The sequence below is a fragment of the Megalobrama amblycephala genome, linkage group LG3, assembly GCF_018812025.1.
Source record: "Megalobrama amblycephala isolate DHTTF-2021 linkage group LG3, ASM1881202v1, whole genome shotgun sequence".
Lineage (NCBI taxonomy): Eukaryota > Metazoa > Chordata > Actinopteri > Cypriniformes > Xenocyprididae > Megalobrama > Megalobrama amblycephala.
This window is the reverse complement of record NC_063046.1, coordinates 59837968-59856014: the sequence shown is the minus strand read 5'-3', so window position 1 is coordinate 59856014 and position 18047 is coordinate 59837968. Positions and strand designations below refer to the sequence as shown.

Below are 18047 nucleotides of genomic sequence, written 5' to 3'. Positions count from 1 at the left end.
TATGTCTGGCTTAAACCCAAAATAGGTTGGAAATCAAAAATCAGACACATAATTACTAGAGGCAACAATAGCAATCAAAAGGTGAACATTTATTAATATGCAATTTTGTTTAATTTTTTATTCATTTAACAAACTAAATAAATGTTAGTTTAATAAACATGAATAAATGTCAATTTCCAACCTATTTGGGGTTCATTTTAAGCAACCAATACAGTAATTTTTTAAACAATAGTTGAGTTAAATAAAACTACCCAGCAAACATTTAACCCAACCACTGGGTTAAAACAACCCACATGTTTTATTTTTTTTAAAGTGTATAAATATATCCTTATTAAATATGTTATTTTGTCAGGCATCACATCAAGTTTGGATCCTCTCTCAAATTTGCTTTATTTTGCACCCCCCCCCCCCCCCATAATAACGAAATAATTTACATAATTATACAAAACACTGTATTCCACAATGTATTATTCACAAACACAGCTGACATTAAATAGAGCAGCAAGTCAACATTAAAGTGTTGTTTTCTTGAATTATCGACATATTAACACGCGTTTGCATTTTAGTTTAGCACGCATAATCACACAATGTAAAAATGCACATCATAACGCTCATGGTTCACAAATATCGGTCACTAAATGTGTCAGTATTTTGTCATTAGTCAAGGCTAAACCGGGTTTTATTTTTTACAAAGACATTATCGCAGCCGAACTGAAAGAAAAAAATGAATCCAGTCTCTGATGAGCTCCTCACGGATCTCTTCTGTCTGTATTCAGTCCATCTCTGCTGTCAGAAATTTCCCTGCTACTCAAGTCCTGTATATTCAACATTGTCAAGTCTCCCAGCTCCATGTCACTGTCTTCCGGTGGAGGGGAAGCGAACTCCCCGTCGACTCTCTCCACGTCCTCTTCAGGCTTCAGCCCTATAGTGTCAGGGATGATCTCCACCTCGATATCTGACGAATCCTCGCTCTCCTTGAACCACACGCTCTTGTGTCCGTCATCCTTCCTCCTCTCTTTAGCCAGAATGGACTTTACTCTGTGCTTGCTGGCCTTCCCTTTGGTTTGGACGGCGGGACTGTGGTGCGAATGGTTGGGATGCGTCTGGAGCCCACAGGAGCTGCAGTGCCTCGGTCTCTCGCGAGGAATCACTCGCACCCTCGCTGCTTGAACCGCGTCCAGTCTCCTGTCTCTCAGTTCGGCTCGCCTGGACCTGGATCTCCCTGTGTCCCCTTCATTCAAGAAACCATCATTGGTGAACTGCATGCTATCTCTCGGTCTTGGCCTGTTAGGGGGCTGAGTAAACTTCAAGCATGACCCTAAACACTGAATGAGGGCAGAGGGTTAATCTCACAATTTCATGAGCTGTATATAACCTACATGATTACGGAGTTCTCTTAAGCCTCAGTTCTTTTACAAAGTGGACACTCAGAGCTGGACTCACTGAGCTTGGATGAGAAGATGCTGACCTCTGACAACTTGAACGCGTCTTGATTCCCCTTCTTGACGCGGGATATCAGATAGCCGATCACAATGAGGCAGAGCACCAGTAAAGCGGCCATTACGAAGCCCAGCAGAGCCATGTCTCCTGCGCGGTAGCCCTCGTCGGTCGACTGGACCCCCACGGCTGATGTGCAAAGAGAAACGTTAGACAGCCAACATGCCGGAGAAAAATTTCACACTAAGCAGGTTGAAGTGTAGGAAAACTTACATGGCAATACGATCACAGAGAGAGCAGCTGTCCCTGACTCACCAGTGGACACGTCCACCGCCCGGAGCTGGTGATAAAAGAGCGAATTCTCACATTCAGACTTCAGATTTTAGGCTTAACACTGTACAACATATGCATTATATTTTATTTTATTTTATTTTATTTTAACGCACACTGTAAAAAAGATCGTTTTGTACGGAGCCGCGGACATGACATGCAGGAAAAATATAGTAAGCTAAATCGTGCGCACGATTTACTAAAACATGCGCGCAATTTACTATTTCGTTCATGCATGATTTATAATTTGGGGGAACAAATTAGTAAATCGTGCGCACAATTTCATTTTTTTCTTGCATGTCATGTGCAGGGCTCCATAGTTTTTTAATACAAAATATGCATTTTATTTTATTTTATTTTATTTTATTTTATTTTATTTTATTTTATTTTATTTTATTTTATTTTATTTTATTTTATTTTATCATACACTGTACAACATATGCATTTTATTTTATTTTATTTTGCTTTATTTTATTTTATTTTATTTTTCATTTTATTTTATTTTATTTTATTTTGCTTTATTTTATTTTATTTTATTTTAATGTACACTGTACAACATATGCATTTTATTTTATTGTATTTTTCTTTATTTTCTTTTATTTTATTTTATTTTATTTTATTTTGCTTTATTTTATTTTATTTTATTTTGCTTTATTTTATTTTATTTTATTATAATTTATTTTATTTTATTTTATTTTAACGCACACTGTAAAAAAGATCGTTTTGTACGGAGCCGCGGACATGACATGCAGGAAAAATATAGTAAGCTAAATCCTGCGCACGATTTACTAAAACATGCGCGCAATTTACTATTTCGTTCATGCATGATTTATAATTTGGGGGAACAAATTAGTAAATCGTGCGCACAATTTCATTTTTTTCTTGCATGTCATGTGCAGGGCTCCATAGTTTTTTAATACAAAATATGCATTTTATTTTATTTTATTTTATTTTATTTTATTTTATTTTATCATACACTGTACAACATATGCATTTTATTTTATTTTATTTTGCTTTATTTTATTTTATTTATTATAATTTATTTTATTTTATTTTATTTTAACGCACACTGTAAAAAAGATCGTTTTGTACGGAGCCGCAGACATGACATGCAGGAAAAATATAGTAAGCTAAATCGTGCGCACGATTTACTAAAACATGCGCGCAATTTACTATTTCGTTCATGCATGATTTATAATTTAGGGGAACAAATTAGTAAATCGTGCGCACAATTTCATTTTTTTCTTGCATGTCATGTGCAGGGCTCCATAGTTTTTTAATACAAAATATGCATTTTATTTTATTTTATTTTATTTTATTTTATTTTATTTTATTTTATTTTATTTTATTTTATTTTATCATACACTGTACAACATATGCATTTTATTTATTTTATTTTGCTTTATTTTATTTTATTTTATTTTTCTTTATTTTATTTTATTTTGCTTTATTTTATTTTATTTTATTTTAATGTACACTGTACAACATATGCATTTTATTTTATTTTATTTTTCTTTATTTTCTTTTATTTTATTTTATTTTATTTTATTTTGCTTTATTTTATTTTATTTTATTTTGCTTTATTTTATTTTATTTTATTATAATTTATTTTATTTTATTTTATTTTAACGCACACTGTAAAAAAGATCGTTTTGTACGGAGCCGCAGACATGACATGCAGGAAAAATATAGTAAGCTAAATCGTGCGCACGATTTACTAAAACATGCGCGCAATTTACTATTTCGTTCATGCATGATTTATAATTTAGGGAACAAATTAGTAAATCGTGCGCACAATTTCATTTTTTTCTTGCATGTCATGTGCAGGGCTCCATAGTTTTTTTAATACAAAATATGCATTTTATTTTATTTTATTTTATTTTATTTTATTTTATTTTATTTTATTTTATTTTATCATACACTGTACAACATATGCATTTTATTTTATTTTATTTTGCTTTATTTTATTTTATTTTATTTTTCTTTATTTTATTTTATTTTGCTTTATTTTATTTTATTTTATTTTAATGTACACTGTACAACATATGCATTTTATTTTATTTTATTTTTCTTTATTTTCTTTTATTTTATTTTATTTTATTTTATTTTGCTTTATTTTATTTTATTTTATTTTGCTTTATTTTATTTTATTTTATTATAATTTATTTTATTTTATTTTATTTTAACGCACACTGTAAAAAAGATCGTTTTGTACGGAGCCGCGGACATGACATGCAGGAAAAATATAGTAAGCTAAATCCTGCGCACGATTTACTAAAACATGCGCGCAATTTACTATTTCGTTCATGCATGATTTATAATTTGGGGGAACAAATTAGTAAATCGTGCGCACAATTTCATTTTTTTCTTGCATGTCATGTGCAGGGCTCCATAGTTTTTTAATACAAAATATGCATTTTATTTTATTTTATTTTATTTTATTTTATTTTATTTTATCATACACTGTACAACATATGCATTTTATTTTATTTTATTTTGCTTTATTTTATTTTATTTTATTATAATTTATTTTATTTTATTTTATTTTAACGCACACTGTAAAAAAGATCGTTTTGTACGGAGCCGCGGACATGACATGCAGGAAAAATATAGTAAGCTAAATCGTGCGCACGATTTACTAAAACATGCGCGCAATTTACTATTTCGTTCATGCATGATTTATAATTTGGGGGAACAAATTAGTAAATCGTGCGCACAATTTCATTTTTTTCTTGCATGTCGTGCAGGGCTCCATAGTTTTTTAATACAAAATATGCATTTTATTTTATTTTATTTTATTTTATTTTATTTTATTTTATTTTATTTTATTTTATTTTATTTTATCATACACTGTACAACATATGCATTTTATTTTATTTTATTTTGCTTTATTTTATTTTATTTTATTTTTCTTTATTTTATTTTATTTTGCTTTATTTTATTTTATTTTATTTTAATGTACACTGTACAACATATGCATTTTATTTTATTTTATTTTTCTTTATTTTATTTTATTTTATTTTATTTTGCTTTATTTTATTTTATTTTATTTTGCTTTATTTTATTTTATTTTATTATAATTTATTTTATTTTATTTTATTTTAACGCACACTGTAAAAAAGATCGTTTTGTACGGAGCCGCGGACATGACATGCAGGAAAAATATAGTAAGCTAAATCGTGCGCACGATTTACTAAAACATGCGCGCAATTTACTATTTCGTTCATGCATGATTTATAATTTGGGGGAACAAATTAGTAAATCGTGCGCACAATTTCATTTTTTTCTTGCATGTCATGTGCAGGGCTCCATAGTTTTTTAATACAAAATATGCATTTTATTTTATTTTATTTTATTTTATTTTATTTTATCATACACTGTACAACATATGCATTTTATTTTATTTTATTTTGCTTTATTTTATTTTATTTTTCTTTATTTTATTTTATTTTATTTTGCTTTATTTTATTTTATTTTATTTTAATGTACACTGTACAACATATGCATTTTATTTTATTTTATTTTTCTTTATTTTATTTTATTTTATTTTTCTTTATTTTATTTTATTTTATTTTATTTTGCTTTATTTTATTTTATTTTATTATAATTTATTTTATTTTATTTTATTTTAATGTACACTGTAAAAAAGATAGTTTTGTACGGAGACGCGGACATGACATGCAGGAAAAATATATCGTGCGCACGACTTACTAAAACATGATTTATAACTCGGGGGAACGAATTAGTAAATCGTGCGCACAATTTCATTTTTTTCTTGCATGTCATGTGCGGGGCTCCATAGTTTTGTTTTGTTTTGTTTTGTTTTGTTTTGTTTTGTTTTGTTTTGTTTTGTTTTATTTTATTTTATTTTATTTTATTTTATTTTAACAAACACTGTAAAAAGATTGCAATACAAAAAAGTGTTTTGCAATACAACATTTTATTTTATTTTATTTTATTTTAACATGCACTGTTAAAAGAATAGTTTTGCTATACAACATTTTATTAATTTATTTATTTATTATGTAAGTACATACACTGTAAAAAGATTAACCACAATAGCAGGAAGTGTTTTACAATACAACATAGATTATTTTATTTTTTATTTTATTTTTACACAAGTACATACACTGTAAAAAGATTATTTTGCAATAAAAAGGGCATTTTATGATTTTATTTATTTATTTATTTATTTCATGTACATACATACACTGTAAAAAATATTTTTAGAAGTTGTAAATAAATAAAAATGATTAAAGTTTATTTTGTTTTAATTTTTGTCTTTCTATTTCAAAATTTCACATTTAATTCAAAATTTTACTTGCTCTTTCTTTTTTTTTCTTCTTTTTTTTAATTTACTAGCAGTTTCTGAGTGAAACTTGTTTCAAAGTAAATCTTTCACCAAACATTTTTCAGTGTAGTAGTTAAAGACACTTATATGAAGTGGGATCAGTCTTTCAATAACCAGACGTGACGTGATAAAAGCTTCGGTAAATGCTGTGCTTTCAGTCAGGGTTGACAAATTACTTGCTGAAACCAGTTGTGTGGTTAGGACAAATGCAGAATCATATATGGGGACCATGTAACTGTAAAAGTAGACCGATTTCAACTGCTATCCACTATGTTGTGGTTAAAATATCCTCAAGACAGATGCAGCAAAACATATTTACTTTACCTGCAAAGCAAAGGAATCAGTCCGAACTGCTTTCTTCAGAAGTATAAACCCATCTGTTGTGATATTGACATAGCTGCTGTACTGCACTTCATATCTTATGTCAGGATTGATTCCCTGAAAAATAAAGGGAGAAACTGGCAAACTCTTATGTTTATGGGTGACCATAATTTTGCAAAAAAGGACGTTGGTCCTGGAAACAAATATAATCCCCAAATCTGACCATTAAACATCTGGGAAATGATAACTTTAAACTTACACTTGCGAAATCTTCATCCCTCGCTCTGACTCTGAAGGGTCTGTTGGACGTCCTGTCCCGTAGCACCATGTTTTCAGGCCCTGAATTACTGTAAACGTACCCTTCATATCGTTCTTTCTCGAACCGCGGAGGATTTCTGCTCTTTTTCATTACATCAATGGTGACTGACGTGGTGGCAAACTGATCTCGGTTTAATACCTGGGAAGCCTAGGAAGGACAGATGAAGGAAATCAAAATTAAGCAGTGATTTGACTGGATTCTTAAAGGTTTTTTAACATGTACAAGAAACTCACCAACACTAAGAGGGATATTGGACCCGCTATATCTGCTGGTTTCAGCATGGATATGTTTCCAGAGTTCTCATCGATCTGAAATATGTTGTCTTCATTTCCTAGGCAGTCACAGAAATGATAGCTTGTGCAGTTCATGTTTAACACTGAGGGGCATCAGTTACGTCAGGAAAAATGCTTTAATACCTCGAACAATTTTATAGCTTATCTCTTCATTTCTGCTTTTATCTCCATCCCTGGCATACACCGGACCTGGCTGCAACTGCAAGGCTCCGTCCTGGAAATAGAGGACATGTTGTATGTATAATTTTCAAATACAGTGTTAGTCATAGTAGTATTAATGATAATATACCTGCTTCTCTGTTAAGTTCACCCTGCCCTTGTAGCCCAGGCTCAGGCAGATTTTGGCATTGCCAATGGTTACTCTTGTACATGGTTGAAACCACGGTGGACGGTTATCGATGTCTTTAATATTGACGGTGATGGTTGCTGTAGCTGTGAAGGAGCGCTCCTCCGGTTGTGACGGCAGTGGAGTGTCCTGTTGGAGTCAAGCAGGGGCATAAATGGGGTATGGCAAGGCTGCCTGGTCAGGTCAATGCAGAGTAATATATTTTATTGCAGGAAAAACAGAGTTATATTACTACGTGTAACATACAGTACAGTCCAAAAGTTTGGAACCACTAAGATTTTTAATGTTTTTAAAAGAAGTTTCGTCTGCTCACCAAGGCTACATTTATTTAATTAAACATACAGTAAAAACTGTAATATTGTGAAATATTATTACAGTTTAAAATAACTGTGTACTATTTAAATATATTTGACAAAGTAATTTATTCCTGTGATGCAAAGCTGAATTTTCAGCATCGTTACTCCAGTCTTCAGTGTCACATGATCCTTCAGAAATCATTCTAATATGATGATTTGCTGCTCAATAAACATTTATGATTATTTTCAATGTTGAAAACAGTTGTGTACTTTTTTTTTCAGGATTCCTTGATGAATAGAAAGTTCAAAAGAACAGCATTTATCTGAAATACAAAGCTTCTGTAGCATTATACACTACCGTTCAAACGTTTGGGGTCAGTAAGAATTTTTTTTTTTTTTTTTTTTTTTTTAAAGAAATGAAAGAAATGAATACTTTTATTCAGCAAGGATGCATTAAATCAATCAAAAGTGGCAGTAAAGACATTTATAATGTTACAAAAGATTAGATTTCAGATAAACACTGTTCTTTTGAACTTTCTATTCATCAAATAATCCTGAAAAAAAATATTGTACACAAATATTTTGTACAATTGTACACATTAAATGTTTCTTGAGCAGCAGATCAGCATATTAGAATGATTTCTGAAGGATCATGTGACACTGAAGACTGGAGTAATGATGCTGAAAATTCAGCTTTGAGCACAGGAATAAATTACTTTGTGAAATATATTCAAATAGAAAACAGTTATTTTAAATTGTAATAATATTTCACAATATTACTGTTTTTTACTGTATTTTTAATTAAATAAATGTAGCCTTGGTGATCAGACGAAACTTCTTTTAAAAACATTAAAAATCTTAGTGGTTCCAAACTTTTGGACTGTACTGTATATATATATAGACATTGACATATATATGATATCATATATATATATATATATATATATATATATATATATATGAAGCCTCTGCCGCCATCTGCTGGTTAAAGTGATAATTAAGTTTTTCATTTTTAAAACAAGTGTTTGTTTTTCACCAAATGTTAGTTTTTCTACATCATGAAACTTTTAGTTTTACAAATGGGGGTAATCTTTGAAAGATGAGCAAAAAATGTTTTTGGTCTTTACATTAAAAATAACATTTAAATTGTAATATATTAAATTTTTTTGAGCTTTGAAGTGCTGGAAAATGTTGTGTGAAGTACTTGAAAGTCCTTGAAAAGTTTTCATTCTTAACAGTGGTCTATAACTGTCCACACGAACACGGATATTTTCAAAACAGCAGCTTTTTCTATGCAGTTTGGCCGGTCGTCCACATGCAAATGCGGTATCTGAAACCGAACTTTTTTGAAAACTGTTGTTGTTGTGTAGATGGTGAAAGAGATTTTGGCTTGTGACGTCGGATCTGGAACCGATAATAACCTTTTATCCAGGCTTCTGATTGGCCACCGTAGCTTTACGGTAAGGGTTATATCGCCACCTGTTGGTTTGGCATGCTCTTGACGGTGCTTCATAGCGTGTTTTTGTGTTTTCATGTGGACACAATATTTTTTTTTAAAAAAGGAGGAAAAACTCAGTTTATAAAAATACCCATGTACGTGTGGACTAGGCCTAATTTGCTGGGTCATGATCAAAACCATAGGCCTATGTGATTCATCTACACACACACACACACACACACACACACACACACACACACACACACACACACACACACAGACACACACAGACACACACACACGGGTCAAGGGAGTAAGATTTGAGGATGTCATCGGACGTTCCCATAGGCTTTTAGTGAATTTACTGGAGTCAAGTCTTGTTTGTGTTAAACATAAGATCAGGAGAGAACTTTTAACATTTTGAAATTCAAATGAAACAATGCCATTTCACTTACCTGCGCATACAAGATCAGTTTCACCTGTTGGACGACATCGTAATCTAAAACCTTGTTCACAAGGATGTTTGGCGTATACATGGTTTCAAGTCTGAAGTATCTGTTCTGTAAAGAAACGTTCATATTATAGGAATAGTTCAAGCAAATGTGAGAACTATGGCCAAAATCATACAGTGTGAACCCGGCTTTACTCACAAATAATCACCTAACATGATTAACAGATTCAATATATGCTTTCATTCCCATTTAAACATTGATCAATGCACATGCAGTACATAGAGCACATCGCAAATGGTAAATTGTCACTCTACCATGCTTGTGTGTTACGCAGTAACAAACCTCATTGGCTCTCGGTCCTCAAGCAAGCATGTTTGAGCTTCCGTTTACCATATGCATGTGCATTGATCATTGTTTATATGTGAATAAAAGCATAAATTGAATCTTTTAATCATATTAGGTGAAACTGCTGAATTCATATGGATTATGTTTGCTCTTTATGAACATTTTAAAGCATTTACCCAAGCTGAAATTTTGGGTGACTTTCAATGGAGGGACAGAAATATCTCAGATTTCATTAAAAGTATCTTCATTTGTGTTACGAAGATGAATGAAAGTCTTAGGCATTTGGAACGATGTGAGGGTGACTGTAACTAATGACAGAATTTTCATTTTTGGGTGCACAATCCCTTTAGGTTTCACCTTCATCTAAACACAAAACTATCATGTGACTTCGGAAGACTTGTAAATAGCACACTGGTCACGTTTATGATGCTTTTCCGGTTCTGTTTTGTCTTTTTGGAGCTTGAGAGACCTTGGGTCTTTCGCTCTATGAAAAAGAGCAGCTTGGACATTCTGCTAAACTTCTCCTGTTGTGGTTTACGGAAGATAAAAGGAATTGTTTACTTACCACAGTTGGTTCCATAGAGTAATACAGAACCTCAGAATCATCATCGATTGCTTCAATCAGGCCAATGCTGGTATTAACTGGTGTAAGCTGTGCAATACACACACAATGTAACATTTATGGACTAGAATGACAACATCCTTACATTGACAAATGATCTAGAATCTGTTGGCTGTCTGACTTAACTGTGATTTTTGCCAAGAAGAATGTGTACCTGGATCAACAACTACCTTTTTCTGGTCCTACTACAACATTCAATGACAGATGTGGTCCTATTTCTAAACTCAACCCTAAATTACTCCTCAATATTTGACATTTTTGGTTGATTAAAATGTTGTTTAAAACCACAAAGCTGAACCCTTGCCCTAAAATTCCGATCTGATAGTACAAATGCTTTTCTGGCGCCAACAATAATTATTTAGAACATGTCTTACCAGGACAAATGTTGAATAACATGCTCTCACCTCGTTTACGTTAAGTGTATACTCGCTCTGGACAAACAACGGAGGGTTGTCATTGATATTCTCAACACGAACAACCACAATCAGAGTGATCTGAAGATAAAATGCACAAGTGAATATGAAAGGTCAACTATAGCTAGATGTAACAGCTGGCTACATTTAAAAAAAAAAAAAAATAACAGAGAAAAATGACAGGATTGGGAAATTAACAATGGATGGATGTCATTGCATTAGATAACATAATATCAAGTGTCATCTGCCGACAAATGATAAAGGCTAGAGCTTTTCTGAGCCATACCTGTAATTACTTTACTCGGCTGGTCCCAGTGGGATTTTTAGTGAATGTACTGTATGAAGTCGGTTCTCCTCAAGTTCAAGATTAACTATCAAGGTGTTCCACCAATGTTTGACAAGAAAGTGAAGAAATAATTTTGTCTTCATTTTCTACAGTTTTTCAATTATTTTACCATTTAAAACCTAATATATATATGACACATATATGATGACACATGGTTTCATATTTAATCTAATTTCGTAGTGTTTATTTGCACTAAGTGTAAATAGCCCACCCTGTTGGCAACTATTTACAGTAACTCCACCAATGTCTGACAAAATTATAAAAGAAACCTGTCTGATAACAGGATCAGTGGTGTGGAGAGTAAGGAGGGTGGTGCTAACTTCTGATGCAATCGACCTGAGTCTGAATCCACCTTTTACCAAACTTTTACATTCATCTGCATAGAATTAATTAACTTGTAATTGGACTTGTGAGTAACTTACACTTCTGTAGCCAGTTTTATTACATCGGACCTGGACAGTTAGCTCTTCAGGACCTGAAAGTGTCTGGAAAACAGTTTAATATCAACTGAAGTCTGTCATCTTTCAGTGTGAATTTTCATCAGCTAGTCCTTGACACATTTAACCAAAGTCATATTATCTTAAGATGATCAAACTGGTATTTGGATGATGGCAGCTGGTTTGTTGTTGGTCCAGTTTGGACCAGGTTTAAACAAACGGCTGGTAATTTGGCTGATTAACCATTATCTAAACCAGCTTGGATCAGATAGTGACCAGCTAGAAACCATGTAAACAGCTGCCATCTTAACGCTGCAAAAAAAGTTTTTCTTGCTTGACATTTTTGTCTTGCTTTTCATTAAGTATATCTAAAAATTCTTATTTTAAGATACATTTACTTGAGAAACAAAACAACTTAAGATATTAAGTATTGTTTTTTTTTTTTGAAAGAAAATCATAAAAATGGAGTTTGTGCTTAAAACAAGAAAAATATCTGCAAGTGGAATCAGAAAAATAAACCTCATTCAAAGGGAAATAAGATTATTTTTCTGACCCCACTGGCAGATATTTTTCTTGTTTTAAGCACACTTAATTTTGATGAATTTTGATCACTTAACTCTCACTTTACTTCTCAAGTAAATGTATCTTGATTTAAGAATGTTTAGATATTTGTGCTGGAAACCAAGACTAAAATACTGAGGAAGAAAATAACTGATTGCAGTGAAGCTGGATTTAGCTGGCTTTTCCAGCTGGCTCATCATAATGTTGTTGCTCAAATTGCACACGAGTCAATGAAAAGCCATGAAATAAACTTACTTCAAAGTCCAGGCCTTTCTTTGCTATCAGTTCTGAACCTCTCAGTTCAAATGCGTTTCCGGGATTCTCTGTGAGATTCAGCGTTACATCTTTTGTTGTTGTGTTAATATGGACAACGACTGTGTCAACGGTGTTGTTCTCTTTAATCGTCACAGGCTCTGAGGGGACTGTACAAACTGCAGAGAGAAAACAAACATTTCCATTTTCTTACCATTTTCTAACAACAACAACAAAAAGTACACAGTATGCGAATGTCAATAAAGCTTTCTGAATCTGATTCAAATATATTTTAAATTAAATTTCAATTGATTAATTTTAAGTTGTCTGGAATTGTTTGAACATAACAATATGTGACCCTTGCTGGCGAAATGAGTCGCAATGAGAAAATGATCAAAAATGTATTGTTATTTTCACATTTTGTTTGATTTGTTGGAATCCAACAAATAATGACTGAGCTGCACCTGTCTGAAGTCAATAGAGTCAGCGAAGTTTTCTGAAGGTTCCAAAACAAAATCACCAGCAACCAAACCTTAAAATACCTGGTAATAACACCAAATTTGGCACAAACCAAGTCAAAACCCATATCTATAGGAAAAATATATATTCGACTTTTTCCATGATTCCACAATTGTTTGATTAATATTAATGAGATAGACGGCCTATATTAAGACCTACTGTACCGAATGGATCTATAAAGTTACACATCAGATGTTTTTCCACAACAGTTAACTAAATGTTCACTTAAGACATAACAGATCATGTTTGCGTGAATACTCGCCAAGACAGATTTTTCTTGTAATACTGTAATTTTGTATATTTGCATATCGGGATTGTGGCGTCTTTGTGCGCACGCTGCGGATCTGTCAGTCAGCACGAGTAAGATCGTTTTGTTTACATCAGCATGAGTTTGAAAATCACATTTCATTGGTTCAGACTCATGCCATCGAGAATTCGCTATGAATATTCACAAAGTTGGAATGCTGCACTTAACAACGATACCAAACTTGTGCTGAGAGGAAGCGCCAGTCGTCTAGAAATACAGCCTTTTTCATGGTCAAAGGAAAGGTACTCCTGTCAGAAAACGTACAAATAAAGATGCTTTTAGATGTTTAATTGCTATTTGGAGCATTGGGATCACTAGACGAGGGCTTAATGAACTCATTTTTGTGAAAACCTCAAATTCAGCCAAAATTGACATTTTTCACTTGTTTTGTCTGTAGCCTGAAATAAACCTGTGCACATTCTGACTCATTTTGACAGCACAGGACACCTATTTTGAACTCCAAGTGCTGTTTTTGACACTAAAATAAGCAGTTTGGTCCCACTTTATATTTAGTCTTTAAAAGGGTACTTCACCACTGGCAAAATGGGTTTTTGATTTACCTTGGCTGCATATACAGTAGAATATTTTTCAAATCGCTGATACCTGACTACAGAAAACAGAGTAAAAATGCTGTTGTCTTTCTATTTGTCAAATTGGTAGGAAAACTTCAACATCCATAATGCACTGGGCATTCAAGGCCACTCCCTTCAGTCTGCCATGGATACGCTCACCAGAGTCAAATACCGCCTTGCTTTAGTAGGAAATACTTCATAGCAAACTTTTAGTCATAATGGTGTCGACTTGTATTGTTTCCGGGTGCAAGAATTTTAAGAGTGGGAGTGAGTTACTTTTGGTTTCCAGTGAGAATTGTAAATACGGAGAGAACGCATCGAAGGAAAATCTGAAAAACCTCAGTGTTTGTACTCAACATTTTAAACTGGATGACACTGAACAAAGTGTTCGGTTCTTTCAAAAAACTGAAAGAAAATGCCGTTTTCACGAAAGCCCTGGAGCTGTTGAAAGCATTGCATCATCCGGCAGACCTTTGCTGACAAATAAATGTGAATTTCATGGTCCAGGTAACACAGCTAAGAGTAAACATTGTTCATTTACATGTACTACCGACATTGTAACAATACAAAGTGGGTTGAAAATCGGCGAAGTTAAACTTTAACTACTATGCACTAACATTTAAATTAATCATTTGATATAGTGCACTTTTTGTACTTTACATTTTAATTACATCTATAATTACACTGTTGACCTTCCCATACACCTTAACCCACCCTTAAACCTGTCCTAACCTTACCCATTTCCACCAGCACAAGTGTTTTGCATTACAACATCAACACAATGCCTTCATTGTACCTAACAATTATTATTATTAATTTTGATGTAAGTACATAGTAGGTAAAGACACGTAATATAAAGTGTGACCCATTTTAAGGGGCAGTTTATTTGCACAATATTTTGAACTTTAGCCATATTCTGAACCTCTACATTCTTCCAATGACAATGAACTGACATGGCGTCTTTGCATTGCCACTGCCTGAGTTGAAATCACTTACATCATACGAAAGAAATACCCACAGAGAGACTGATACATGTCGTACTGACACAATACCGACAGTTCAGCAAATACTTCAATATAAAATCTGAAACAAGTGTTACTTACTTTTCTCAGCAAAGCAGATTTTGGGAAGGAATAATGCAAAAACACAGCCAAAGATGGTAGTTGTTGATTTACGCTTAAATTGCGTGTCCATTTCCTAGTTTCTGATGCACACAAATAAGTATGGAGGACTATGAGACCGTGGCACCAGCTGGTACTTCTTCACATAAAGCATTGACTGTGCTGCCCGATGAGTGGGAGTCGACTCCAGTCGCAATGTTTGTGACTTCATCTTACGGTCATATATTGCCTAAAGAGCTTGCCAGCAGTCGACTGCTCCCTCCCACCCAAATACTTGCATCTGTTTTTCAGGGGTCATTTTGTATTAGTCCAAGTATTTCACTGCAGGATGAGAGGCTGTGTGAAATCTGATGATGTGAAGCATTTGTGAGTCTAGCCTGATGACCATAAAGTGAAAACTGAATGATGCATAAAAATGAGTGCTATCTGTTAAATTACAGAATAAATGTGGTGAGAAACAATGGGAAAGTAGGGCAGTGTAATGGAAAAACATGTTCTGTGTGAACAGCCTATTAAGAGTTAGTTGACATGTAGATGCAAAGTTACTGGTAGTTAGTAGAGTGTCTCAAGTGGACCGTCGAAATAAAGTGTAACCTAAAATTTAAATAAAAATAAGAATTAATTAAATTGACACTAGGAATCCTTGATCAGTGCTTTAGTTTCATAGATACCAACCAAAAGTTTAGACACAGCTACTTATTATGTTGGCTTGGCAAAGCCAACATACTGATCTACTATTCAAGCTTATTCTTCTTCTTCTGAGACTACATTTTTAACAGCATCTCCTTGAAGGGCTTTCAAGCTACAACCACCAAACTCGGGTCAGATCTTCAGACCTGCATCATTTCTATCTGATCTGACTTACGATTTTCGTTAATCTGACGATCAAAACTACAAAAAGTCCCATAGACTTTCATTGAGGGGGTCAAGATTTTTGCAAATTCATGCTAGCAACATGTTAAAAATGCTAATATGATAAATCATGCTAGCAACATGCTAATTCATGCGAGCAATGTGCTAAAACATGCTACATAATGCTAGCAACATGATAATTCATATTTAAAAAATGCTAACAGGGTGATAAAACATGTAAATTAATGCTAACAACATGTTAAAACATGCTAGCAACATGCCAATTCATGCTAGAAGCATAAAATTGTTAACAACATGTTAACTAGTGCTAGTGACATGATAATCCATGTTAATTCATGTTAAAAACATGCTAATTCATGCTAACAAATGTTAAAACATGCCAGCAACATGTTAAATCATACCAGTATCATGCTAATTCATGCAAACAATGTGCTAAATCATGCTAGCAACATGTTAAATATTGTTAACAACATGCTAATTCATGCTAGCAATGTGTTAAAACATGATAGCAACATGCTAATTAGTGCTAACAAAATGTTAAATCATACTAGCAATATGCTAAATAATTTCATGTTAACAATGTGCTAAAACAATTTCATGTTATCAATGTGCTAAAACATGCTAATTCATGCTGGCAAAATGCTAAAACATGCTAATTCCTGCTGGTAGAATGCTAAAACATGCTGTCAATATGCTAAAATATGTTAACAACATTTTAAAACATGCTAATTCATGTTAGCAGTGTGATAAAACATCTTAGCAACAAATTACATCATGTTTGCAACATGCTAATTAATGCTATCAGCGTCGTAAAATATGTAAGCAACATGTTAATTCCTGCTTACAACATATTAAAACATACTAGCAACATGCCAATTAATGCTAGAAGCATAAAATTGTTAACAACATGTTAACTAGTGCTAGTGACATGATAATTCATTCATTCATGCTACAAACATGCTAATTCATGCTAACAAATGTTAAAACATGCCAGCAACATGTTAAATCATACCAGTATCCTGCTAATTCATAACAAATGCTAAAACATCTTAACAACACGTTATTCATGCTAATAATGTGCTAAAACATGTTAACAACATGCTAAATCAAGTTAGCAAACATGTTAAATCTCGCTAGCAACATGTTAATTCATGCTAGCAATGTGTTAACACATGTTAATTCATGCTAGCAATGTCTTTTTCTTTCCTCTTCACTAAATTGAAAGCTTATAAAACTTTCAAACTTTCATACAGCTTTGTCAAGCCAACATCAAAGTTTGTCCCAATGAACTTTACTTACCTAGTTCTGTATTGCAACTATTCTCTGTATTAGATAAATATTAAGTCTTCTTTTTAAAACAAAGAAAAGGAGGATGGTTAATGTGCGACAACAGCGGGCTCTGTATATTTGTGCAGTGTGCGCATGTCAAAAGATTAAATCTGATTTGAAGTTTGGAGCACGTCAACCCGATCACTTCATGAAGCGTTCATGAAAACACTAATTCTGGAAAATGTTGATGTAAATGTGGCTAATGTTGCAAATTTAGTAACATTATCCAGCTCAGTTCAGTTCAAATTATTCAATAGTATCAGTGCAGTTAAATCGATAAGCTCACTGTTTTTAAACCCCAAGCACTAAACTCAATCATTGCTGCATTACATTTTCAAGTGTAGAGGTTTTGATTTCAGATTCTATGATGTGTGAAAGGCCAGACTTATGTGATAATGTGCGCTACTGATCACCGACCAAGTCTGAGAGCGAGAGAACACACTCTCTTTATGCGGTGTGCTGTTTATTTTAGCCTATTTGTTTATAGTATTTAATTAATTTCCTTGAAAATATTTTTCCTCCCTCCCAGCCAATCAGAGCTCTTCACCGCCACATGCAACCATGATATCCACTGGTATAATACATGTTTGTAGACAAACAAGAAGAGCCCCTCCACCATCCCCACTGCTTCTTTGTGTGGGAACAACAGCAACACAGTGTCACATGAAGCAGACACATTGTGCAGCCATGTAGATGTGTGCTCCTGTCATGGATTCGCCTGAGCAGGCCTCGAACAGCTGAGCTGTAGGCTGCATTGTTCTGCAAAA

The 18047-nt window shown here is 33.2% G+C and overlaps 1 protein-coding gene across 3 annotated transcripts; it reads right to left on the bottom strand.

Annotated features, from left to right (window-relative positions):
- Positions 1-395: 395 nt before the first annotated feature.
- cdhr5a (cadherin-related family member 5a) lies at positions 396-16016 on the bottom strand. 3 transcript variants are annotated; one of them, XM_048186332.1, is made up of 14 exons: positions 15061-16016; positions 12563-12738; positions 11732-11794; positions 10955-11044; positions 10494-10580; positions 9587-9691; positions 7341-7526; positions 7175-7265; positions 6992-7089; positions 6699-6905; positions 6443-6556; positions 1711-1777; positions 1444-1626; positions 396-1231 (listed from the first exon to the last, which is right to left on the bottom strand). In XM_048186332.1, exons 1-14 carry the CDS (start codon positions 15149-15151, stop codon positions 750-752), a joined length of 2040 nt encoding a protein of 679 aa, XP_048042289.1. In that variant the 5' UTR covers positions 15152-16016; the 3' UTR covers positions 396-749. The 3 variants fall into 3 exon arrangements, with proteins under 3 accessions (XP_048042289.1, XP_048042288.1, XP_048042287.1); XM_048186331.1 differs by having other exon boundaries at positions 396-1295; positions 1469-1626; XM_048186330.1 differs by having other exon boundaries at positions 396-1325; positions 1469-1626; positions 15061-16013.
- Positions 16017-18047: the final 2031 nt, after the last annotated feature.

Excerpts from the sequence above, each read along its gene's own strand:
- cdhr5a (XM_048186330.1), bottom strand. The coding sequence starts at position 15,151 with ATGGACACGCAATTTAAGCGTAAATCAACAACTACCATCTTTGGCTGT. Across the intron at positions 10,581-10,954 it reads ATACACTTAACGTAAACGAG|CTTACACCAGTTAATACCAG; the intron begins GTGAGAGCATGT and ends TGTATTGCACAG. Across the intron at positions 7,266-7,340 it reads TGAACTTAACAGAGAAGCAG|GACGGAGCCTTGCAGTTGCA; the intron begins GTATATTATCAT and ends CTCTATTTCCAG.